The sequence below is a fragment of the Dama dama genome, chromosome 22 (genome assembly GCF_033118175.1).
Source record: "Dama dama isolate Ldn47 chromosome 22, ASM3311817v1, whole genome shotgun sequence".
Lineage (NCBI taxonomy): Eukaryota > Metazoa > Chordata > Mammalia > Artiodactyla > Cervidae > Dama > Dama dama.
Window position 1 is genome coordinate 11,885,515 of NC_083702.1, and position 24,821 is coordinate 11,910,335.

At 61.3% G+C, this 24,821-nt stretch overlaps 2 protein-coding genes across 2 annotated transcripts in view; one reads left to right on the top strand and one right to left on the bottom strand.

Annotated features, from left to right (window-relative positions):
* Positions 1-24,821, top strand: part of CACNA2D4 (calcium voltage-gated channel auxiliary subunit alpha2delta 4) — a 64,855-nt gene that overhangs the window by 31,119 nt on the left and 8,915 nt on the right. Inside the window, exons 25-26 of the mRNA XM_061123929.1 lie at positions 924-1,051; positions 4,188-4,268. Coding sequence (XP_060979912.1) covers positions 924-1,051; positions 4,188-4,268 — 209 coding nt within the window. The remainder of the gene's footprint in view (positions 1-923; positions 1,052-4,187; positions 4,269-24,821) is intronic.
* LRTM2 (leucine rich repeats and transmembrane domains 2) lies at positions 8,766-14,425 on the bottom strand. Its single transcript, XM_061124051.1, has 3 exons — positions 14,362-14,425; positions 11,718-12,308; positions 8,766-9,220 (listed from the first exon to the last, which is right to left on the bottom strand). The coding sequence occupies exons 1-3, from the start codon at positions 14,423-14,425 to the stop codon at positions 8,766-8,768; spliced, it is 1,110 nt and encodes a 369-aa protein (XP_060980034.1).

Here is a 24,821-nt window from a genome sequence, read left to right on the forward strand (position 1 = left end):
TGAGCAGACTGATGCTGGACTCCAGGAGTGTGGGGGGAAAAAGGGTTGGGTCCTACAGACTGGGGAGCCAGAGAAGCCCACCTGCCACCCAGGCTCAGACCATCCTGGATAGGTCCCCAGCAGAGGAGGGAGACAGTCACCCCAAGAGGGGAGCAGACGTGGGCTCCCACTGGGATGGGTTTCTGAGTGACCGGCTGGATCTGGCCGTGCCATCCTTGTTGACAACATTCCCCCGCCCTGAGCCCACGATTCTGCCTCCCACTCCCACCCCAGGTTCACCGGGCAATGTCCAGAGACATTTCTGTTGTCACAGCTGGGGGAGAGGGGCTTTCTACCAGCATCCAGCGGGCAGAGACCAGGGCTGCGGCTGTGCACCCACAGTGCAGGGGGCGGCCCGCGACGGTGTCTGCCCCAAACGTCCACGGTGCTGAGTCTGAGGAGCCCCACTCCTGGCAAAGCCTGAATTCCGGGCAAATCCCAGCCCACCTAGGACCAGTCCGCCAGCGTGTCGTAAAGAGCAGAGTCAGACACGACTGAGCACGCATGCATATGTCCCTCTGTGACTATACGGTTTCCTCCCGCAGACACGCTAATTAGCCCAACAGAAGAATTAGGGTGTCTATCCAGAAGAAACACAAAGAGTTTACAGGAAGATGAAGGTCTTTCATTAGGCAGAACCCCCGCTATCTTCCTACAGTGTGCCTGCTGGTGCACCAGCATCTGATTCTGGAAAAGGCGGGAATTGCCAGGGAGCGTCATCTGGGACAATGCCCACTCAGGGGTTAATCTTTCCTGCCTACACGTCCGCCAAGGCAGAGGGGAGTCATTCCCCTGGCCCGGCCACGGTGACCTTGTAAGAACAAGAAGACAGGGAAGACCATGCTCCCAGATCTAGGGGATGTGCCAGGTCTTTGTCCTTGCAGGAAGTTCCTGACTCCGGCAGATGAGGACAGCATGTTCACCCTGGACCACTTCCCTCTGTGGTACCGCCAGGCCGCCGAGCATCCTCCTGGCAGCATGGTCTTCAACCTCCGCTCAGCAGAAGGACCAGGTAAGCCACTCCCAGAGCTCCATGGCCAGGGCATCCCCTCTCCCCCCAAGAGTACAAGACAACCATCCAGACCTCAGGGTCCACTCCCCACTGGCCTTCACCTGCACCCAGGGAAGGTCATTTCATTCCCTGGTCATCAGTCAACAATGCCATTTAAAAGTTCAGCTAGAACAAAGGAGAGAGGTTTGACCCAAAAGTCAGAGTGCTGGATTCCAGCCCAGATTCTGCATAAGAGGCTATTGGGACAGTTGGCCTCTAAGAATTTTCTATTTCTAAACCTCTGAGTGTCTCTGACAGATGCTCATACCATGAAAGGAATAGACTTTATTCCACAGTGGGGATGAGAGGTCTGGGCTGTTGGCATCTCCCAGGAGGGCAACCCTGAGACCTGGCCAGCCCCATGGCCACTCCCAGTAATAACAGGGTGCCTCCCGGCTGCCAGGTCATCGAGGGCTGAAGGGCCTGAGGAGGGTGGAGAATGGGCCTCAGGCCCCAGCCAACACAGGCCTGCTAGTCCAAGGGCTGCAGCGGTGGGTTCAGAACTGCAGCCCCCAACCCCTAACCCAGCCTCCACTGCAAGAGATGGCCCAGAAAAGAAGCCAAGCAGCTTCAACAGAGCCCCAAGCAAGCTGCACAATGTTCAGGACAGCCTGGACCCCAGAAGCACAAAACATTACTCTCTCAATTCACACTTGAAGAGCCTGTGGTCCAGAGAGGGTCCACGAGTCCCCTCTGTGGGGCTCTGAGCCTGCACAGTGAGCAAGAGGGCCTGGAAGTATCCACGTCCATCAGGCCGAGTGAGCCGAGGGGACAGGAGTGGAGGAAGGAGAGGAGGGCGGCTGGGGGTCAACTTGGGGTGGAGGCTTGTCCTCCCTCCAAGGTGCCTGTCCACCACCCCCACCACAACCACCCTCAGGCAGCCCAGCGAGAGCCGCCCCCAACTGAGCTGAGGGCGAGGGAGGCCCAGGCCCCTCCCACAGCCGCCCTGCAGATGCCTTCCCGTCCAACCTCTGATCGCGTTACTGAACGCTTATCCACACGTAGCTCATCTGGTGTGCATGGCCTCTTCTTACACAGGGAGAGTCTGAGGCTCACCAGGACCACACAGTTGGGGGGAAGGGGGCACAGGGCCAGGGTCTCACCACACTTCGCTGTGTGTAAGGTGGTGGTGGGGAGGAGGGAGGCTGTGACCCCAAGATGCGCCACGAGAAGCCTCTTCCCACATGGAGCCCAAGCCTCAGGGGCACCTCCTCCTCCCCGTATGTCTAGGAGGTCCGTGAGGTCCTCAGAGGTTCTGGGGTGACACCCTGCCCCCCCCCCAGGATGACAGGCTCCCTCCTGCCCACACTGTCACCAGAATGAGCCTGCTGGTAGCTTTGAAGAGAAGGGGGTGGTGAGCAGGAGGGCAGTGGGCAGAGCTGAGTGCAAGGCAAGGAGGGAGAGTTGGGGACCAGCAAGGGGACCCGCATACATTCCCGACCCCCCACTGCAGAGAGAGAAAACAACTGGTTTAATGGGTGACCCCGAGGAGGTGGGAGGGGTTCAGCTGTAGGGTGAGGGGAGGCTCGCCTCCCCAGGCTGACTCTCAGCCCTCCGCCTGGCCCTGGAGCAAGCCCGGCCCGAGCTGAGCTGTCTCTTGCAGTTGGTGCTAGGACTGCCAGCACGGAGCAGGGTCTTGCCAGAGCCCTGGCGACTCAGGCCTGTGGCCTCCGTACCCACAGTCCCCCTGCTGGAGCCAGCCCCAGGCCCTGTCTCCACCCCCTGGTAGCTGGCTCATGCAGCCAGGTATGCGGCCGGGTAGCTGCCCGATGACCCAGGTGCTAAGACCCTCAACTTCCCCAGAGACCATGTCATCAGGGCCCCACCCCTCACACAGGTGTCCCCTTCCAAGCCCCTGGAGAACGTACAGTGAGTCTATCCTGGAAGCAGACTGCGGCCAGGGGACACGACGGGGGTCACCCCATCAGTATCCTCCAGACATTTCTAGAAGCAAGCGAGGGAAGCCGGCTTCCGTTTTAGAAAAAGGGAGGGAGAGAAAGGGTCACCCATGCAGAGACATGTGTTCCCTTGTGTCTTCCTCATAGCAAATTCCTAGACCCCATGACAACCTTCCATAGAGTCAGTTCCTAGAATCAGAGTTATTTTCCGTTTCAGTTGAGATACTTGGTCCCAGCAAGGTGTGATGGGTGGTGCTGGCATGGAAACAGCAAATAGGAGAAACCAGTGGTTGATTTAAATTTCCTCACGGCTGACACTAGGAGTCTCATGACCTATTTGTTTCTAGCAGTGTCTGATGAAATACATTCTAACAGGAGAGCACATGATAAAACTGTACATCTTTCTTGGGAATTTTAGTGAGGAACTTGACCCCGTGGACAAGAGCACCCTGAAGAGCAGGTCCAGGGACATGAAGTCCAGGAGCCACGGGTGCGCTTGTCCACACCCCTCAGTGCAGAAGCCCTGTGCGGATGCAGAGCTCGAGCTGGTGCCGCGCCTAGCAACCTGGCTCTCTTCGGAGCTGGGGCTGCACCTCCAGGTGGGCCCCGGAGCCTGGCCGAGTCCCCAGAGCACAGCTGCCAGGCGGGCAGTGACGTGGAGGCCCCCAGGGTTTATGGGGGCTCCGTGAATGTGTCAGACGCCAGCCGGCCTTCTGGGCCCCATGCAGCCCTGGCATCTGACTTCCCAAAGGGGCTGTCATTGTCACCTTGACTCACGTGACTGATGAAGGACAACCCAGGGTCAGCCAGCACCTTGTCGGGGAACACACTCCATCTCCCACTCAATAGGGCACTGAGATGCCACAAGAGTCCCTGGGTGGGCTCCAGCGGGATCCCTGAGCTCCAGCGGGCAGCTGCAAGCAGGCCAGTCTGCAGTTGGGGACCTGGCAATGCTACACCGTTCAGAGGGGCAGGGACCACCTGGCAGCTTCAGAGCTGCACAGAGAGGTGGGCGGCACCCCGCCTTTAGGGCACATATAGGAGACACTCAACAAAAACAGAGTTTCGTAGTACCAGGCAGTCCCCTGAAAGCCCCTCATTCTCTTGGGGAACATGGTGTTTACCGGGCTCCCCTGCCTGCCCCACCCTCAGCTCCTCCTCAGGTGCTGAAAATGTGACTTGGCAATTTGTCCCCCCAGAAAGTCCCGGCGAGCCTGCGGTGGTGACGGTGAGCACAGCTGTAGCCGTGAGCGTGGACAACAGGACGGCCATTGCTGCAGGTAGGGGCTGCCCCAGGGCCACAAGCCCGGGCGGCGGGGAGACAGAGTTGAGAGCAAGGCTCAGGTGTTGCAGGAGGCCCTGCGTGTGGTCTGCAAGGCCACAGTCTGTACAAATAAAATGGGGGGCCAGGGAGTGAGGAGAGTCTTCCTCAGTCATTTTGTTTATAAAACCGTGACGCCTCAGATCTAACAGTATTCATGCATAAAGTGAAGCCCAGAGAGGTGAAGAGATCTGCTCAAGGTCACCCAGGACAGAGACCACCCAGACCTCCTTCCCACCCTCTGCGTGCTGTTCCCGCCCCCACTGTCCACCAAAGGGAAGAGGGGGCTTATGACTCGGACCCTGAAGTCCAAGCCCCTAGGCAAGTCCAGTGTTCCCAAGCCCCTTCTCATCCAGCCCTGGGGTGATCTGGTTTGGCTCCATTTTACAGATGAGGAAACTGAGACCCAGAAACATCATTTGCCCAAAGCCTCACGGCTAATAGTTAATGAACTAGAATTTGAGCTCAGATCACCTCTTGAAGGTGTGGGGTCACAACCCTGTGTTGTAATTGGCGACAGAATCCTCGAGAGCGCCCAGGGAGACTCCTAGGCCGCCCCAGCTTCTTGGAGCCTAGGAGGGTCCTTGGCTCCTTTGACCGTTGTCCAAGAGCCTTGAGGCCTGTGCAATGAGGGTCCTGCATCCAACCTCCAAGGCTCAGACTTGCCAGGCCCTCGGGGTCTCACCACTGAGTGCTGGGGTTGGGCACCTGCCTTATGGGGGACTCCGCAGCTGTTGGGGGCCAGCGCTGGGGGTCGGGACCCTCGCGTCTTCTCCCCCAGGCTGGGTGTAGGATGAAGCTCAGGCAGGAGCCACCAGGCAGGCAGGCTGCCTGCCCCAGCGAGGGCACAGTGCCACCCACGTCTGGATGAAGCGGGAGCGAGTGGCTGGGTCTGGTTGCTTGGCACCCTCGTTCACAAATACGTGGGTCACAGGTGTCCTGAGGCTGTGCAGCAGGGCATTCAGGAGGGACTTGCTCTGTCCCTTTCTGTCCTTCACCTGGGCTGTGATCCCAGGCCCTAGAGACCATCCCGGGGCCCCAGCTGAGTCTGTGGCCCACCTGCCCCCCTGACCAGTTGTGACGTGATCATCTCGGCTCCCGCACACCTGAACGCCCAGTGAAGGGAAGGCATGGGGGGTCAGGCTGCTGGCTGTGCTCTCCTGCTCTCTCCAATTATTTGATATCATTTTTAACTCAGTGCTGAATTAGAGCCGGGAGGGGTTGCCATGGAAACCGTGTCCGGGTGCCTGTGGTTTAACTCGCTGCAGACAATCGCTCTGACGCTCCCGGGGAGGGAGGGCACGGATGCGATAGGATGGGGCTGGGGCGCTGGAGACCTTTCTCCTTCGATTATGTTTCTTTCAGTCTCCTTTTGTAATTTCCTCTTCCTGGCCTGTGGTTCAGCCTCCCTGACCCCTTGAGTGCTGTCCTGGTGGTTCCTTCCCTTGTGTACATGTGAGCGTACACATGCTCACAGGCAGGCCGCACGCCCCACGTCTGTGCAGGGGAGGAGGAGGAAGGACAGCCTCAAGGCCAGCCAAGGGCCAGGCAGGTGGACAAGGAGGGATCCTTTGACCGCTAAGCAGCTGCTTCTCAAGAGTTTATGCAAAACTTCTAGGAATGTATCATTCTGATCAGGACCCACTATCAAGTCTCTGTGAGTGCCAGGCCTGCTTGGGGAATATCGAGAGCATCATGTGCGGCTGCCATCATCTGCAGCTGTGTCCCCAGCACAGTGGCTGTGGTCGGAGGATCTCTGTCTACATCTGCGCCTGCGTGAGCCCGGCAGGCCTTCAGACCTCATGTGCCCAGAACAGCGCACCTGTGTGTTACCCACACCTGTGCAGGCTGCGGGGGCCTGTCCTCTGCCCCCACAAGCACTGGTCTCCCAGCTCTGCTGTACCCGTCAGGGTTACAGGGGGACACCGCCCTCTGGTTATCCCAACCCAGGCAGAGGTCCAGCTGGGTCCTCCCCCAGTTACCCCCCACCCAGGAAGGGGTCCAGCTAGGACTTCCCCCCAGTTACCCCCTCCCCAGAAGGGGTCCAGCTAAATTCCTGGAACAGGGGCCTACTAGTTCTCTTCTCCCTAGGGTTTGCTCCTGTCTCACTGGGCTGGGGAGTTGCGGGGTGGGGCGATCATCCAATGGAGGGCTCCCAGTTAGGAGAGAATTCCATCTTGGTCTGAAGACTGTGACCTGTGTAGGCCAGGCCCAGTCAGCCAGAGGCCAGTCAGGCAAGGTGGGTCACTCGGGCAGCAGGTGGACGACCCACCCAGAGCCCTTCTTGTCCTCCTGCCCACCTCCTCTCCTGGCCACTATCCCCAGGTCTCCAGTCCATAATTCTGATCCTGTACCTGCTGAACCCTTAGGAGAGGTCGTCTGTGTGAGCCCCAAGTCCTGTCGGCCTGTCCCTGGAGTCAGTCTTAAAAGCACAGGACGTTAAATGGGGCACCTCCTGCAAACCCAGAGACCTCCCCTGAGGCTGGTGAAACCCGGCCCCCTAAAGTGCCCTTGGGGAGCCCCTCTTCCATCACACAGCAGGGTCCCTGGGGCATAGGTGCACCTCCTACCCCACAGTGTCAGCCCTTGGCTGCAAGGTGGCCAGGCTCACGGCAGGGCTGATGCAGACCTGGGTCTCTGTGCTCCCCCACTGCCCTTCCAGGGGTGCCCCAAAGCCAGGCCTCGGGCGGGAGTTTCCATCCACCTTAGGGGACTGGGGACACCCCATGCCCCTGCCTGGGGACGCTGTACCAGCTCCCAGTTCCAGGCTCACCTCCCACCCAAGGAAACCAGGAGACACGTAGGAAAATACAGTCTTTATTGGTCATCTGAAACAACAAACCAGAAATATAATTTTGCCTTTAAAAATCTTCTATCTCAGGCTAAGACTCCACCACTGACAACGCCCAGCCTTCCCCCACTCCCCGAATCCCCAGATCCGGTGTCAGCCAGCACCTCAAAAGAAGGAAGACTGTGGCCAGCCGGGTGGGCAGCCTGCGATCGGCAGCCCCGTCCTTGTCCTGCCTCAGACCCGTGTTCTGGGTACCCACCCCCCCAAAACCTCCCATCTCAGAGCCAGAAACCAGCCTGATGGCACCCGACCCTTCATAAGCTTGGGGAGGCTGGTGTCCTGCAGAGAGAGCCCCAGACTCACCTCAGATCACACTGACCAAGGGGGTAGACCTGGGCAAGGAGAGCCTGCACTGCCCCCTCTCGCCCCCGCCCCCAGCCTCGGTCCCTGTGGTGGCTTGGGGGTTACGGGTAGAGAGAGACGGGCTCCCAGGGCCGTGCTCTGGTTTGGGCCCCAGTCCAGGGGCTGTGAGGATTGTGGGAAGCCAGATGGAGCAGACAGAACGCTGGGAAAGGGACCCCCCCCCCCCAATGACACCTCTGAGCAGCACGCAGGTGGCTTTCCCTGCTCCCGGCATCTGCTTGGGATATGCTGGCAGGGCAGTCACAGAGTATGAGCCAGTCCCCCGCCCCGAGGTCACAGGCCCAGGGATGCTGAAGGTGGAGGCGGGGGGATGAAGGTGCAGAGCAACAGTTCTGGGGCTGCAGGCTGCGGGAGTTGGGGTGGGGGTCCCCACAGGGCCTGGCAGGGATGTACTTCAGCAGCTCTGAGGACAAGCCCAGTCGGTGGTCTGTAGCTGGACCCCCCAAGGGCCCGCCGTCCACACACACTGCAGCCTCGAGGCTTCTGGACCAGCGGTGTCCTCAGAAAGCCCAGCAGGAGAGGTGTGAGTGGGTTACCATGGTAACGAGCAGCCTCATCCAGCAGCTCCACCTTGGCCCCTGGAGAGGATCTGAAAGGAATCCTCGTGCCATGGGTTTGGGCTTCTCCCTGTCAGCTGCGGGAGGTTGCATCTGCAAGCAGGAGGTTGCGTGGTCTGGGTGCCAAGACCAAGGGGGAGGCTTGGCTCTGCTCTCCGAGGTCCTACGACCTCTGTCCCCATGCGACTGTGAGTGCAACGCCAAGCAACTGGGAAATTGACCAGTGAGTGGGGCAGGGAGGTCGGTAACGCAGGGCCTGGTGGTGTCAGCCAAGGCCTGGTGCTGGGTTTCCAAGCACCGGTCCCAATGGCAGGGCTGGTCTGACAACATGTTGGTACCAGCCGCTGGAAGCTGGGCCCAACATCGGCCCAGCTCAGAAGAGAGTCCCAGAAACCGGCCTCGCACCCCAGATGCAGGCGAGATGAGTCGAGCCAGAGGTGGGGAGCATCACAGGCTGTGAGCTGTGACTGCAGGGAAGGCTGAAGGGGCATGGGGGCACCAGGCCCAGGAGCCTCTGTGGCACACCTGTCCTTTCTGCCCGCGGTCCAGAACTCTGGGGGGCCCTGGAGGAGTTGGTCACGCTGGTGACTTCCGGAGGCTCAGAGTCCGCGGAGGCTGTGAGGAAGGTGGAAAGGGGACGGCAGAGGGAGAGCCAGCATGCTCCCCCACCCTCTTTGGCGGGCTCTCAGGCCACGGAGGAGATCTGCTTCTGGTCCTCGTGCTCACCCTCCGGGTCGCCCATGAGAGGCTGGCGCTTCTTGAGCTCGCGGTGGTACTTGGCCATGAGGGAGGCGTAGATGCAGCCGTAGGCGGCGGCCACCACCATCATGATGCAGACCACACCGCAGACCACGCCCGCAATGATCACTGTGCCGATGGCCCGCCGCACGCTCACAGGCCGCGGCCTCTGCTTCTGGGGGCAGGCGGTGCTGGGCTCGGGCTCGGGCTCGGGACCCGGCTTGGGCTTGGCAGGCTCCAGGCTGGCCTTGGTGCAGGGCAGCCCGAGGACCTCCTGCCCGGCTGAGCTATTCTGATCCTCCAGCTGGGAGCAGTAGTTGAACATCTCCATGGGGACCATGCGCATGTCCTTCCCCCTCAGCTCCTTGGGCAGGGTGCAGGCCAGCTGGTCCAGGCGCCCCCCTGCATCGGGAGAGAGAAAAGGTGGGATGAGAACCAGCAGTCCCTCTCCCAGCCCCAGGTTCCATGTGGAGGGCCCAGGAGGACCAGTTTCCACCAGCAAGGCGGTGAGTCCTGCAGTCATGGCGATAGGAGAGGAAAGCGGGGGACTAGCGTGTATGAAGCCCAGAGCCGGTGAGGCGGGTACACATGATGGCATTTAATCCATGCAGAAGCCTTGTAACGTGGACAATGTTCCTGTTCCTATTTGACAGAGAAGCACACAGACATCCCCACCTTGCCTGCTCCCCAGAGTCAAACCGGCCACTCCCCGCCCAGTGCTCAGGAAGGAGGGGCAGAGAGCCAAATGCAGTCCATACTCCTCCTTGCCTGATCCTTGCTGACCCATCTGTAACCCAGACACTGTCCTGATCCCTGCTGACCCGTCTGTAACCCCCAGCACCATTCTCCCCAGCGTCTCATGCCCCCGGGCTCCTCCCACTAACATCAAGGGCAGAAGTCGGAGCCACACTCCTCCAAGAGGGACCTTGGTCCCTAAGGTACCTCCTTGGAGAAGGGAGAGGAGAAACCACAAGGGTGGTGTCCTTCTTAGAGCAACTGTGGCCCCATCAGCGCCCTGGCCGCAGCACCCTGAGCCCAGAGGCATCTTGTTAGGGGACTCCGAAGACCCCCAGAGCAGAGGAGGGGCCAGAGTCAACGAGGGCGTGAGGGCCACAAAGGCTGCCTAGGCTCGTCCGAACGATGGCCGGGCCAGACTTGACCTGGGGGAGGCGGGTGCAGAACACAGGTGGGGCGAGAGGAGGGGAGCTGCCCAGACACCCCCTTTGGGCCTCTTTCAGTGTCCGGAGACCGAGATGCAGGCACTGCCTGCCCTCCTGGAAGGGCCTGGGCTCCTGTCCCCTCATCCCTGCCGGCGCCCAACCCAACCCAGCCCAGCTGCCGCAGACTCCCCACACAATAGACATCAGTCTTTCCCGCGTGCAAGAAAAGCCTACGTTCTTTGTTTTGGTTTGGTTGGTGTCTTTTGGAGGAATGCAGGGTGGAAAATAGCTCCAACAGTGAAAAGTTCCTAAAATGTACATTCCCCTCCGTGCTCTTTACTTCCCTGTGACCGGTGACCGTCTGGAGGGGCAAGGACGTCCCCTGCAGGTCACACATCAGTCTGGTTGTCCAATCCTCTGTGCCACCAACTGCCTGTGCAAGGCTTATACCCCGTGAAATGTGTCCAGGGCCTTTGTGCCGGCGGGAACTGGCCATGGAGATGGGGCGACCTCACCTTCCTGCTCCAAAAACCTGAGGCCAACTCCTTCCCAGCCACGTCATCTTATGCAAAGGACCTAAGTCACGTAATCACTCACGAGGCTCGATTTTCGTGGCTGTCATAAGAATGACCATCTCAGCTGCTCTAAGGGGTCAAGCAGGTCATGGGTATGGAAAGATACTCGGAAACTGGAAACTATACAAATGTTCATTATTATTTCTCCTCTCACAAAAAATGGGAGAAATTACCACAGTGACTAATATTTTATGGCACTTCATCATTTGTAAAATGTTTTTAATTAACTAATGTATGAGAATATTAAGCAAATAATGAGATTGTGGAAACACTTTGAAACAAAAGGAGTCAGCCTGATGAAAGCATTAGAGTCCTTTTCACATCAATTCATTCATTTAGCAAATATTCTTGGAGCCCTACAGGGTGCTGGTCATGTGTCTAGTTAAGCCTGGTTAAATATTATGACTTCCACCAGCAAGCATGTGGACATATAAATGAGTAAGCTTTACTGCAGACCCACTTTACACTGAGCACTTTTCCAGCTACTTTCCGCGTGTTTCCGATTTAATCTGCACAGAGATTCTCTGAAGCAGATATTGTTATTTGCCCCATTTCACTGATGGGGGCACAGCCACAGAGGCTAGCCTACTTTCTCAAGATCACACAGCTAGTAAGTGGCAGAGCCATGAAGCCAACCCAGATCTGGTGCTTTTAACCAGGAGGCTTACATCTTTGCCCTCCTGTCCATTTCATTTAATCATTTTGAAGCTTTTTCTAGGACTTGCCTGGGGTTAACGCAAGGAGGAAGGGAAGGAACTGGAAACCAGAGGCTTTGGGCTTCTTAGCCAAAGCTTTGATAACAGAACTTCTTGGGAGGAGGAGTTGAGATCAGTGTCAAAATGCAAATGGGATTGCATCTGTGGATCTGAATTCTACTCTACCTCCCAAAACTGTGGGTGTGTAAGAGGTGGCTGCATTATTCAGAGGAGCGAAGGTGTTTTTAATTCATCCCCTCTTCCCCAGGCCCAGGGATGCCCAGGGGTCAATTATACTGTGTGTTCAAGTCCGTCCTGAAAATCCACAGAAGGGAGAGCACGTGGCAGGGAGTCAGTCTGGAGAGAGAGAGGGCAGAGAAGGGCGGCCGGAGCGGAGGGGACACGGGAGGAAGGAGCAGCACCAGCCCCTCTGCCTGCTGCTGGCCCATCCAGCCTCCCCTGCACTCACCTCGGTAGGAGAACCACTCGAGCCAGCGCTTGAAGTCCCGCAAGTGGCAGTCGCACTCCCAGGGGTTGTCTGCCACCTGCAGCAGCTGCAGGCCGGCCAGGGGCTCGAAGGTCCGGCGGTCCAGGCTCTGCAGGCGGTTGGCGCGCAGAGACAGGGAGCGCAGGGCGGGCAGCCCGTCGAAGAGGCCGGGCGGGAGCCGGGCCAGCCCGTTGAGGGACAGGTCCAGGTGGCGCAGGCGCGGCAGGGGCCGCAGCAGCGCGGCGTCCAGGGCCCGGAGGCTGTTGTTACGGAGCTGCAGCTCCGTCAGGTTGGCCAGGTCCCCAAAGGCCGCACGCGGCAGCCGGTCCAGGAAGTTGTTGGAGAGGTCCAGCCGCTGCAGGCCCGACAAGTTGGCGAAGGCCCCACCAGGCAGGGAGCTCAGCCTGTTGTTGAGGAGCAGGAGGCTGCGCGTGGCGGCCGGCAGGTCCGGGGGTGGCGCAGTCAGGCCCAGGCCGCTGCAGTCCACCTGCAGGCCGCGGCCGTCGCACGTGCAGGGGAAGGGGCAGGCGGGAACGGCCTCCGCCGCGCACAGGGCGATCCAGCAGGCGAGCCCTGGGGGATGGACGGGGGACAGAGGGACAGATGGTCACCACCTCTTCCTGCTGTCCCCTTCGTGCAAATCCCACAACAGGGCCTTGCCAGGATCCCCATGGCCCACCCACAAGCGTGCACTAGCGTGTCCTGACCACGTGAGACAGAACTCAGTACCTGCAGCACCCTCACGTGAACAGATCCCCTGTGGCGGGTCCCCTCAGGCGCCTGGACCCCCGACATGATAGACATTGACACGACAGAGGACGTGGGGCTGTGAGGGGACCCTCCACATCCCTCTCCAGGGGCACTGCCGTGGGAAGGATTCTCTTCCCTTCTCTCGGTGCCCACCCCCGACATGCATCTAGAGCTGCACAGAGAGTGGGTGGGGGCTGTGCTGTATGCACCAAGGGGCACACCAAGCCCCCCCACCCCGGCCTGCAGTAATCCCACATCCAAGACGGGCCAGCACCTCAGGGTGAGGAGGGAGCCCTGGCACCCAGTTCCCATCCCGAGACCACTGTGGAAATGACGGGGTGAGACGCCAGCTCCCCCTCCACGCAGAGGACATTGGGGTGCGAGCCACAGAAATCTTGGGCCCGGACACGCCCCACATCTGTTCTCGCTCTAGGCCTTGCCCTCAGCGGGCGGCTCCGTCCCCAATTTCTGCAGGAGGAATCCGGTGGCAGCGTTCCTCTCGTGGTCTCATGGTTTGCCCAGAGCCCTTGTGGCGGGGCTGCAGGGGGTCACTCAGAGAAAACCGCCTCAGGGCAGCTCACTCCGGGGTCCACCCTTCTAAGAGTGAACGCAAAGCCCCCTCTGCTGTCCTCCTGGGTATCCCCATGGAGAGGAAGGGACGCTGGCCAAGCCCAGAGGAAGGCCCCAGCCAAGGAGTGATGGAAAAGTTCAGACCCACTCTGACCACTTGGCTCCACTGGGAGAGGCAACACCTCCCTGACCAGGTCCAGGAGGGGGTGGCTCTGAATCTATGTCCAGCAGGGGTCTGGTGTCTGGTGTCCCAAAGGGCAGGGCCTGAGGGAACAGGACAGGACTGCACCCCCTTTCCTGGAGGGTCAGTGACACCTGAGAGGCCTGACCAGGCTGACACCTGAGCCTCTCTGTTCTCAGTGGGGAAATGAGCACCGGTAGGGCCGGGGATGCCAACTGGAGGCCCTTCCGTCCACCTGAGGTCACCTGCTGGACCGCTGACCTATCGTCCTCTGAGCTGACTGCAGTCAAGGCAGCCTGCCCAACTCCCCCCGCCCTGCCACTCGGAAGTCAGCCTCCCTTCCTTCAGGCCCCACTTTGCCCAGAGAAACACTCAGCCCTTCCCCATTCAGAAGGACCAACGGGACTAGAGGTCACCGTCCCCCTGCCCTGAGAAATTCAGGCCGGCGTGAAAGCTCTGGTGACAAGAAAACAGAGCCATGTGTTGCGAGGTGTTGAGTGATTCTAGAAGGAGGCTGAAAGGGGAGCTGGGCATCTCGGAGCTCAGCCGCTCTGCGTGGTGAATAATTCAGCTCGCCTATGTCGTGGGGCGGTGGCATCTCAGGGCTGACCAGGCGCCGGCAGGTCAGGTGTAGGGACGTGCCCCCGGGACGGTTTTTACCTCTAACCCCGTGGCCTTGACCTGTCAGCTGTGCGAGAATTCCCAGGGCTTCCTTCACCCGACCGCTCACTAGTCTCCCTTGTGGGAAGTGGGCGGCCCAGGTTCCCCATATACAGGGGAGGGCCTGGACCACACCCCGAAAGCCCTTCCAGCGCTGTGTTCCAGCACTGGTTCCCTCCATCTTGGGGCCCTAAGAGCGGGCTCCAGGCCCACTCAGCCTGCAGCCAAGCAGGACAAGAGATTTGCCATTAAGAGATGGAGCTGGGGCCCCTGGGCTCAGGAGCAGTCCCTTCTAAGGGGACAGAACTGCACGTGGGACCCCGCTCCCGATCCGCCCACCACAGAGCTCAGAGGTGGCTCTTCCCCTGGAACCAAGGGCAGGGCTGGTGACGGACACCTGGGCAGATGGTCCCTGCACCCCCGCTAGCCCTGATGCCCGACCCTGCTCCCCCTCCACCGACTCACAAGAGATCTGCCTCCACAGAGTGAGCCAGGTCCTCGGCCCAGGGCGGCCGCCCGGGGCCAGCATGGTGGCTGCACAGCTGCCAGGCCCTGCACCTCCGGGGAGAGGAGCCCCCGTCCGTCTGCTCGGTCAGTCCTGAGAGAGTGGGAGAGAGAGCTGAGCAAAGCGGGCATCGGGTGTTCCAGCCCAGGGCTTGTGGAGGTGGCCGGTGTCTCTTTACACTCCTCTCCTGTTCTTCTCAGCTCTGATTCCCTGGCTGGGGGAGAAGGGGAGGGAGGGGGCTGAGAACCCAGGAACCTCAGCCTCCCTGGATGAGTCAGGATGCGTGCAGGTGCAGGCGGGCATCCCGGGAGCCCTCAGAAGGAGCCCAGACGGCACTGAGCTCCGGGCTAGGAGATACAGGAGACGTCCATCCCCCCCGCCGCCCCAGCCCCCATCCTCTGCCTGCCCCTTCTCCTTATCTCCCTGCATGATCTCCTGAACGTGTCTGGAGTCATGTGGCCTCCTCTGTGAACAGGTCTCCCCCGCGTCCCAGGTGCTGAAAGCCAGGGCTACCTGGCTCCCCACCCCACTGCACTCTTACCATGGCCCCCGGGGAGGCAGAGACCAGGCCCAGCACAGGGGCAGTCGGTGGGTCAGCCAGTGGGTGGGTCGCGGGAGAGGCCCAGGTCCGCTTTCGCCGCGGGGCAGCCCCCTGCTTTCCCTCCACGGTCTCCTAGTGGGGAAGCGGCTGTGCTCTGTCCTCCGCCTCCAGCAGATCTGGGGAAAAGCTCATCAGCTCAGGGGCTCGTGCTGCAGTGGGGAGACAGGCCGGGCAGAGGGTGAGCTTGCAGGGCCAAGGACAAGGAGGGGGGGCTCCGCCTCCCAGGGGACCCGCTCCCGCCCCAACCCAATGGCACAGGCGCTCCCTGCTTCCCTCCCGATGTGGCCAAGGGCCCCATCACAGCTGGGCCTGGCACCAGGTGGGGAAGGCCAGCCGGGAGGGGGGCTGTGATGCTGCTCGCAGAGGGCGGCCACATGGGTCCCCCCGGTGGCTCTAGGTTGCAGCCTCCCGCTCCCCCTCCCACAGCCGGTTTAATTCTGGGAGCCCAGGAGCCAATGGCAGAGCCGAGCAGACGCTGAGGAGGTGGGAGGAGCTGCTGGGGGCCTGCTGAGCCCTGGAATCTCATCACAGAGCAGGGCTTCCCTCGGGCACCAGGGGCCTCTCCTGCCTCCTCCCCCCCCCCCCCCCCCCCCGCTCCATACAGCTGCCAAGCTGCCTCCTGGCCCTGCGAGCCCAGTCGGAGCACAGCACCCGCGGGTCCTCAGCAGTGGCCAGGCAGGGGCATCTGCTTAGCGTGGGGGCCGCTCAGGATGGAGGGCAGTAGGGAGGGGACCACTGTTGTTGGGGGGGGCACCTGGCTCTGGACTTCAGCCCCCATCCCCTGCTCTGGAGGGCTCACAGCCTCTCAGGGGCTGCAGAGGAGGCACGCTGTGCAGATGTGGGGTGAGGGAGCAGCCTTGAGGATGGACCAGGGTCCTGGACTTGGCGGTGGAGGAGCAGCTCAGGGGTCGTCTCTGGATGCCCCCCTACCTTCCAGGGCCAGACCCCATGGGCTCCTGGCTGAAACGCCCAGGTCAGGGTGGGCTCTGGGTTCAAGTCCCTGTCAGCCGCTCTGTAAGTTAGACCCCATCAACTCTCTGTGTCTCAGTCTCCTTATCTCGAAGATGATGAGCAAAACACACTGTCCCCCATGAGATCAGTCTAATCGTGGGAGGCGAGTTCATGTCTGCTGAACTCAGGACACGTTGTCTTGGAAGACAGTCTAGGTGACCTCAGGTAGATGCAGGGAGACAGTGGGGCCCCCATCCTCCCCAGGGAGGGGTCAGCAGCTTACAAGCCTGGCTGCTGACTGCTCTTTCCTGCCCCCAACCTCACACCTCTGCTCCCGAGCCTGTGCCAGGCCAGCAGTCGTCACATGGTGGTCGCCGTGGGCCGGGCTCACACACAGCCTCCAGACCGCCATCACCAAGGTCACTGTCCACCCTCTCAGCCCCGACCCTCAGAACAGTCCCTCACTGCTCCCGCCAGCAAGGACCTTCATGTCAGCAGCTTGCAGCACCCACCCGGTACCGGGTGGGTCAGCGGCCACCCAGGCTCAGAGACCAAGAGCATCTAGCCTGGTCACACAGCCGGCCAGAGACAAAGGCCCGCTCCCTGGTGACGGTCCCCGGCAGTGGCCCCAGCAGGGAGACATGTAGGTGTGGGCTGAGAAGGGTGCACACACGCTCCCAAAACAGCACGTGGTGAGACAACCCCAGAGAGTGTGCAGCCAGGGCACGTGCAGACACACGCACACGCATGCACTCACGCACCTTCAGATGCCGCCCCTCCGGCAGTTCCCGAGTGCCCCCAGCAGACAGGTGCATGGGGCAGCGGGGGAGGGACGGCCAGCCTAGAAGCAAGGTCAAGAGAGACCCCTAGGGGTCCGCCTCGGACCCACACACCCACTGGCCTTTCCAGCTGCCATAGAGAGGCAGGTGGCCGAGAACCCTCTCCCCCAAGCCCAGGCCCCATGCCCACCTGGGCTCATCCCCACCTCCCCACCCCATCCCCAGAGTGAGCACCTGTCGGTGAAGGTGACTTGAGTGCAGCTCCTGACACCCCGCCCCCCAGCGTGAGGTGCATTAAAGCCAGCCAGGTCCATTAAAGCCACTGTCTGGGGGAGGGGACGCTGGTGGCCCTGGGATCTCCAGAGAAGCCTGACAAGAACAAACCCCTCCCCAGGTCCACGGGCTGCAGACTGTGCTCCTTGGGGAGTGGTCCTGCCTGCCTGGAGACCCCAGAAGCTCCCCTCAGGGACCCCGGGGCCCAGCACTCTGCCCTCCAGCCCACCTCCAACCTGAGGACCCCCTTCCCCCACTCCCCCAAATTCGGAAGCCTTCAGCCTCGTTAGGAAAGTGTGACCTACATCAGGAAGCTAGGGGCACAGCTGCTAAGGAAGGCGCTGGCCGCTGAGGAATAAATTCACACCATCTGGGAGGGGAGACCCCACCCAGGTGGAGAACGGAAACAAGTGAGGGTGGGGGGGTCTCCAGGCTCCAAGCCCCTCAGCCCTGTGGGCATTTTTGTCCAGTCCAGGGACGGGCACAGAGCAGAGGGCAGACCAGGCCCTGCTGAGAGAATCTGGGTGGAGATAGGTCAGGAGTTGAGGGCCGAGCGCCCTGAGTGCACCCCGCCCCAGAGCAGAAACGGGCCTTTCTGCCCCACCCAGCCCCCTGATACTCAAGGCCAGTCCGGGGGTCAACAGCACCAGCCTCCCCAGGGACTTTCTAGACCCAGGCCAGGCTGACAGGGTTGGAACCTGTCTCTTACAAGATCCCAGGCAATTCATGTATCTGGTCAAGTCTGAAGGGCCCTGGGCTAGGTCACTCCTCTCCTGGGGGGCCATGTCAGGGGCCCAGGCAGCAGGGGGCGGTGGAGGAGTGGTAGGGGTGCTGGAAGCATCACCTCCTGCAGGAAGGCTCTGGACCGGGGAGACGCGTTACCATAGCCACAAGCAGCTGTGCGTGGTCCCTGGTCCCCCAGCTATTCCCCAGGCTGAGATGCGCTGTCAGCCCCACTTGCAAATGGGGGAACGGAGACTCTGGAGATTCAGTATCTTGTCTCAGGTCAGGCATTGGAAGGTGGCAGGCTTGCATCGGAGCAGTCCAGTGGCAAGGCTGCTAACCCGGCTGTCTTTGCAGGCCTCTGGGCCAGTTCTGCTCTGCCCTGCCTGCACATGGAGGCTGCCGGAGCGGGAGACAGGGAGCAGGGACGGGCTGCACCCTCTCAGCTGCCCAGCTTCACAGCTGACCCCGTGTCTCCTCGTCCACAGTCTGAGTACCTGACGCAGTTGTTCTTATCAAACTGGTTGCCCCCTCCCCGACGCCCTCCTTCCCAGGGATGCCCACAGATGCTATGGGGAGAGTCCTGGGGGGCAGGAGTCTTCCTGGGTGGGGGTGGGGAGGATGCTTTCTACAACCCCTGCAGCAGGGGCTGTGCACTGAGGTGAACAAGTGGGCTGGGAGCTCCAGGGAAGCTGGGGCGGAAGGTGCTGACGGGCAGGAGGCGGCAGCTGGAGCAGAAGGGCCCACGTGCTCCCTCCCAGCTGCGTGGGGGGCCGTGTCCCCTGGAGACTCGAGGGCCAGAGTCCCCTGGAGACCCAGGGGCGGCCGCCTCACCTGGCCCCAGGAAGGAGCGGCCTGCCGTGTTCCTGTCTCCCGCAGATACCCAGCTAGGGGGGCCTCAGATCTCTCTGTGATTCTGTACCCACCCGCCTCCTCCTCCAGGCAGGGCTGGCTCAGTCTCCAGTTAGAAACCTCTAGCAAACCCCACAGGCCTGGCGTCCACGCCCCTCCTCCCTGCTGCCCAGTCACGTCCATCCCCCTAAGTCCATCCCCCTGAGACCTGTCCATCCTGGGTCCACGCCCCATAGCCAGCAACGTCCACTGTGCCTTGACTGGCACGCCTGCCCCTGGGACATCATGCCAACCAGCTGCACACCCTCTCCCCTGGATCTCCACCCCAGAATGAGACTTCTGCACCCTGTGTTCTGCGGAGAGGTGAAGGTCACAGAGGCGAGAGGCCGGGCTGAGGCCAATGCCTAGGGCCCTGAGGGCAGCGCCTCCTTCCCGCCCACCCAAGCCCAAAGGCCCCCCGTAGGCAGGACCAGGGTGCCCACGCTGAGCCCTGGGGGTGGCACAGGGCTGTGCCCTCCACCTGCGACCACCGGCCTGGCCTTCCGGGCCCTTCCCACCTCTTCCCTGCCCAGCACCCGGAACACAAGCGGCTCAAGCAGTGCGGAAACAGGTTTTTTTAAATCTCTAAATTTGTTCTTGGAGGAGACAGCCTCCTGGTTCATTTTTAAATGCGAGTCCCGTTTTCATCCCCAACTTCCTGCAGTCTGGCTTTCTTGTCAGACTCTCCCAATCTCAAGCAGACCCTCTGGGAAGACGGACATAAAGTACCCCCACCCCCGTCACTTCTCACAGGAGTTGCTCTTGGGCAGGCTCTGGACCAGGCTCAGTGGTGGCCTCGGGCAGGCAGGGGATGAGGTCTGATCTGTGTAGTGGAGGGGAGAGACCTCCCCTGGCACCCCAACCTTTACAAACCCCCTCCCAGCTCCTCAGCTTGGGGATTGAAATGCGGGCAGGGTTTGCTCGCTTGGCCCCAGACACAGCTTCCAGGCAAACGCAAAAGAGCCAGATCGGATCTTAAGAAGCCTCCCCCTCCTCCTTCCGCCACCCCCGGCTGGCTTCCCTGGTCTCCCTCTCTTGGCAGAGCCGAGCCTGTGCAGTGGGGAGGGGGGATCACTGCGGGTTTCCCTCCTGGCTAGACTCCTCCGCCGTCTCCATGTGCTCAGCCTGCCCCCCAGCACCCCAGCCTGTGTAGTTATCTAAGCTGCCGGGTGTCAATCTGAGTCAGACCAGGTGATGCCCAGCCATGGCCTGACAGCCAGGTGCCAGCCTGCCCCCCACCCACCCCAGGCAGGAGACAACAGCTCAGGGGGAGGACAAGGAGGCCCAGACGCCTGGTTAGGGGGCCTCTGACCTGCACTGTCCTGTCCTGGCCGCCCCTAAGCTAAGTCCACCACCCCTCCCAAGGCTTCCTGACCCCTTTGTAGGTAGAGGGGGTGTGCATCTGGGGGACTCCAGCCTCAGCTTGGATCCCGGGGCCCCCACCGGGCCTGGGTGGGCTGAGAGCTGATCCAGCGCCTCGAGGAAGGGCAGGAGGAAGGGCTGGGAGGCACCCCTCCCTCGTCCACTCCCAGCCACGCCCCCCAGGGAGGATCCACTGGAGCCTGGGGACTCAGGCTCCCCTGCACCCCGTCCAAGGGCAGCCTCCTGGGAGCCAGCGCCCCACGCTGAGGGCGTCCTGTAGAGACGTCAGACAGGCCCCCGAGCTCCAGTGCCCCAGGCTGCCCCCTACCCCACAGACGTCCGCTGTGCCCCCTTCCCATGGCACCCAGATTCCGGGGCTGTCTGTGCCTAGCTGGGCATGCAGGTGGCCCAGGGCCCCCGGCTGGCACCCCGCATGCTGCAGGGATGGTTTCTATGCCACCGGGCCTGTCGTCTGGCCCCGTGGCTGCCTCCTCCCTCCTCCTCTGGCAGAATCCTGGCTCCTGTCCCCAACACCAGGAGGTCAGAGTTCCCTGTGCCCTTCAGCCGCCCAGATGTCCGGTCCTGAGTCCAGCCCCAGCCATTGCCCCCAGGTAGGAGGCAGAGCAGCTGTCCCTGCAGGCACAGAACCCAGCAAGGATGGGCTCGGGCCCCAAGCCCAGCTCCTGCAACGCCCCCCCCCCCGCCCCCACCGCACCCCCGCCGAGCGCTCAGCACTCACCTTTGGCGCGAACAAGCCCCTTGAATCAGAGGTCTGAGCCGTCCAGCCAGCCCCTCCTGGAATTCCTGGAGGAATCAGACAGTGGCACAGCCCGATCCCCAGCAGGACCTGGGTCCCCAGCAGGACCCGGCAGCAGCGCACCGGCGGGAGGGACGCCTGCGGCCGGCCGCCTCCTCCTGGGGCCAGGGCTGCCGGGTCAATGACACCCGGAGGAGGAGAGGGAGGGACAGAGGGAGCCGCGGAGAGGGGCAGGCGGGGAGGGGCGCGCGTGTGCGAGCCGAGAGCAGCGGAGTGACAGCGGGGGAACATCCGCGATGACAGCGACAGGCGCGCACACGGGAGGCGGGCGCACGGGCGGGCGGGCGGGCGGGCGCACACACACCGGAGGCGCTCACCCTTGAAACGCTCCCGTTTCAGGGGGAGATGCGGCCGACCCTGAACTCCAGGGGCAGGATTGCTGTTTACCAGCGCTCCCCACCACCACCTTCCCTCCCCGCCTCCTCAGGCTTTCCCGCCCTGGCCGCCCCCCACACAGCATCCTCGGGCTCTGTCCCCTCTCCCCTTCCCTTTGGGGACCGAGCGGCAGGACCCAGAGCACAGAGACCCCGGGGAAGCGGGAAGCTGCTCTGAATCTGTTCTGGGGTGGGGGCCGCATATCTCCCACCGTGCCTGCAGGAGGGGAAAGCTGAACATGGTCTTGGTCAAAGGGAGATCTTCTGGATGGGTGCACGAGGGCCCATCTGCCTGAAGTCCTCCAGGGAGGGGCCCCAGGCCACACAGAGCCAGGAGCATGCGGACATACAGAGGTCACTGAGCCTCATGACCCCAGACCAGGGCTATCTGGGGAGGGAGACGCAGGCAGGCTGGGCCGGGGCCTGGGGGCAGGTTGTCTGGAGAGCCCTGGGGTGAGCCCAGAGGAGCGCAGGGGCAGGGGGCAGGGCGGGGGGGGGAGTGGCGGGCAAACCCAGCCCCCTCCCCAGCCTGGACCTCTGGCTGGATGGGGACAGAGTGACATCAAGAGCTCAGAGGCCTCTCTACCAGCCAGTCAGGATGGATGCGTTAGAGAAATCGATATTCCAAGGGAAGGCAGGGGTTGACCTGAAGGAAAGGACGTCAGGGACCAGTCGGGGAGGAGCCTCCGACCAGAGATGGACCCTGGTGAACTTCCTGGCATCTCTCAAAACCTGCCTGATGGCTGGATCCATGGCGTGTTTGTCAGGGGTACCCAGCGTCTCTCTTCCATTTCGCCTGCTTGCGGGGGCTCTGTGGTCAGCACTGGGTGCAAGCTGAGAGACCCTTTGACCCTCCTGCACCCTCTGTCTCTGTCTGCTATGCTGGGCCACAGCAGGAGCATTTCAGGGAAAGCAACCTTCCCTCCCAGGATCCCAGCCTCCCACCCTGCATTGTGAGACTGGCCCCCACCCGCCCCCCACACCCCCTGGTCCCCTGGCTGCTCCCAGGACAGCACGTCCTTCCCATCATCTGGAACCCTCTCCTTACCCGCAGGACACCTCCCCCTCCTTGAAAACTCAACCAGAACTCCTGTCCTGGTGCATGTGCCCAGCTGGACCATCTCCTCTGACCTGTATCACGGAGGACAGCTGTCTGTGGGTGGGTGGGTCACCCCAGGCCTACAACGGAGGGCTCTTCCAGAAGAGGGGTCCGCCTCCCCTGGCTGAGTGAGGAATGGGCAGGGATGGAAGAGCCCAGCCAGGTATTGGGGTCCAGAGGCTGGACTCCACTGCTCACTGAAAACCAGCCATTAGCTGTTTGTTAACAGGACTGCAGGGTTACTCACTGCCCCGGAGTGGGCAGGTGGATGACGAGGTCTCGGGTCCTTGATCTCCGGCTCCCCAGCTGCTATGTAAAGGATGGGCCCTGCCGACCTGCAGCTGCACCCCCCCACCCCAGGTCAGCACAGCCTGCTGCTGGGTTTCAAGGGCACGGTCAACAGGAGAGCGAGGGAGGGATGATGGAGTTTCCGACTCCCGGGGCACGGCGGCTCTGGCGGGGCGGATTTGTGCGTGTACCGCACGGCTGTTTTGTTTTGCCGTCTGTGATGACAAAGCAACGCGGAGGTGACAGCCAGGACGCAGAGCAAAGAGGAGCATCTTGATAAGCTGTCTGCCGCCTGTGGCCTTATTGAGGCTCTTTGTCTGCCAGCCGTGCGAGCGAGTGGGTCTTAAAGAAAAACTGCTTTGCAGGAAGCAGGCAGAGGAGGGCAGGAGGCGGCATGGAGCCGGGGACAGGCCAGGAAGGGGCAGGGAGGAAGGGGGTCCGATCGCTCCCCCTCCGACAGGTTGTGGCAGGTCTCCCTAGGGACCAAGGTCAGGCTCTGATGCAAGGACCTGCCAAGCACAGGCCTGGGGGAGTGAGGACAGCAGCCTGGGAGGATGGAGGCCTCACCGGCCCTCAGCCTCGGCCAGGGACCAACTCTCTCTTCACCACTCCGTCTGCTAACCCTGACTGAGGGGTGGTCCCACCTGCATGCACACAGCAGACTTCCGGGTGGTGGCGGGGGTGGGGGCGGTGGGGTGCAGTGCCAGGCAGGGGCAGCCAACCTGGGGCCCACCGTAGTGGGGGATGAGGTCTGAGAGCCACCCTGGAGTCTCCCGGGGGGAGGCTGGGCTCTTTGATGGGGTAGAAAAGCATGATTCAGGTTGTGAAAGTGAAATCGCTCAGTCGTGTCTGACTCTTTGCAACCCCACGGATGGTAGCCTGCCAGGCTCCTCTGTCCATGGGATTTTCCAGGCAAGAATCCTAGAGTGGGTTGCCATTCCCTTCTCCAGGGGATCTTCCCAACCCAGGGAACGAACCCGGGTCTCCCGCACTGCAGGCAGACTCTTTACCATCTGAGCCACCACGGAAGCCCTGCCTCAGGTTGTGAGGCAGGCATTGAACAAAAGGGCTTGAAATGATTCGAGCCCCAGGTAAGGCGTGGCAGAGCACAGTGAGTGAGTTGTCCTTAAATCCTTGAAGATGCCCACTTCCTGCCCCCTTGTCCCCCTGCCCCTGCACCTTGCCTTCCTCACACCGAACCAAGCCCTGCTCTCAGCATCTAACCGTTCCTCCCTAGGAAATTCTTCACCTGAACTCCCCATCTCTTAGTGAGTTCCCCTGGGTCCTCGAGGGCACCAGGCCCAGCACCCAGCACCCAGCACCCCCATCTCTAGGAAGGCGGGGCTCCAAGTGGAGGGAGGAGTTCTGTGAGCCCCCACCCCAAGGGAAGGGGAGGCCTTGCAGAACTGGCTCTCCAGTCAGGGGGCCGACTGCAGAAATCAGAAGCATTTGTTTTATTTAGCTCAAAAAGTATTTATCAAGAGCCTCGCTATGTGCTAAGTGTTATTCTCCGGGCTAGGGAATTCCAGCCCCCTGCCCGCTGTTAGCCCCCATTCTAGGTGGGGCAAGACAGATTATGGATGAGGAAAGTAAATGTCATGCTTCCTAGAAAATAAAGAGTGATGAGATAGATTGTGAATGGCCAGTCGAGGGGAGGACCGCGTTATCCGGGAGGTCAGGACACGGCCCCAGGAGATGCTGTTTGCACTGAGATCCAGTTGTGAGAAGGAGTGCTTCATTAATTCTAGGGAAGTGCATTCTGGGGAGGTGGGGGTGGTGGAAGGGAACGGGCAGCTGGTGCAAAGGCCCTGAGTTGGGAGCAGACTTGTTCAAGGGAGTTGGAGATTCGGGCTGAAATCAGAGAGATTGGCAGGGCCTTGGATGCCAAACCACAGAGAAGTTTCTATTTTATTCTGAGGGCAGCGGGAAGGCCTTGGGAGGTTTTGAGCAAGGGAGAGACGCAATTTAACCTTCAGGAAGGTCACTCTCAAGGCTCCGTGGGGAAGGATCCGTTCAGGGGTCTGGGGCATTAATTCAGGTGGATTGGGGTAGTGGTGGGGGTGGAGAGAACAGGGAGGTTCATGAAGTTTGGGAACAAGGGCGGCAGCACTCTGGTGGGATGTGGCAAGATGGTGACCATTAGGTGGGTGACGTGGCCTCATTTGGGGAGGGGTCTCAAGGAGGCTCAGGTTTGGGGAGAAAGAGCCACAGTCGGGTTTTGACCATGTGAAGTATGAAATGCCTACTGGTGACCAGGGTGGA

Coding starts and splice junctions, on each gene's coding strand:
- LRTM2 (XM_061124051.1), bottom strand. CDS start 14,425: ATGCTGGCCCCGGGCGGCCGCCCTGGGCCGAGGACCTGGCTCACTCTG. Junction 12,309..14,361: donor TCTGTGGAGGCAGATCTCTT/GTGAGTCGGTGG, acceptor TCCATCCCCCAG/GGCTCGCCTGCTGGATCGCC. Junction 9,221..11,717: donor CGAGTGGTTCTCCTACCGAG/GTGAGTGCAGGG, acceptor CTCCCGATGCAG/GGGGGCGCCTGGACCAGCTG.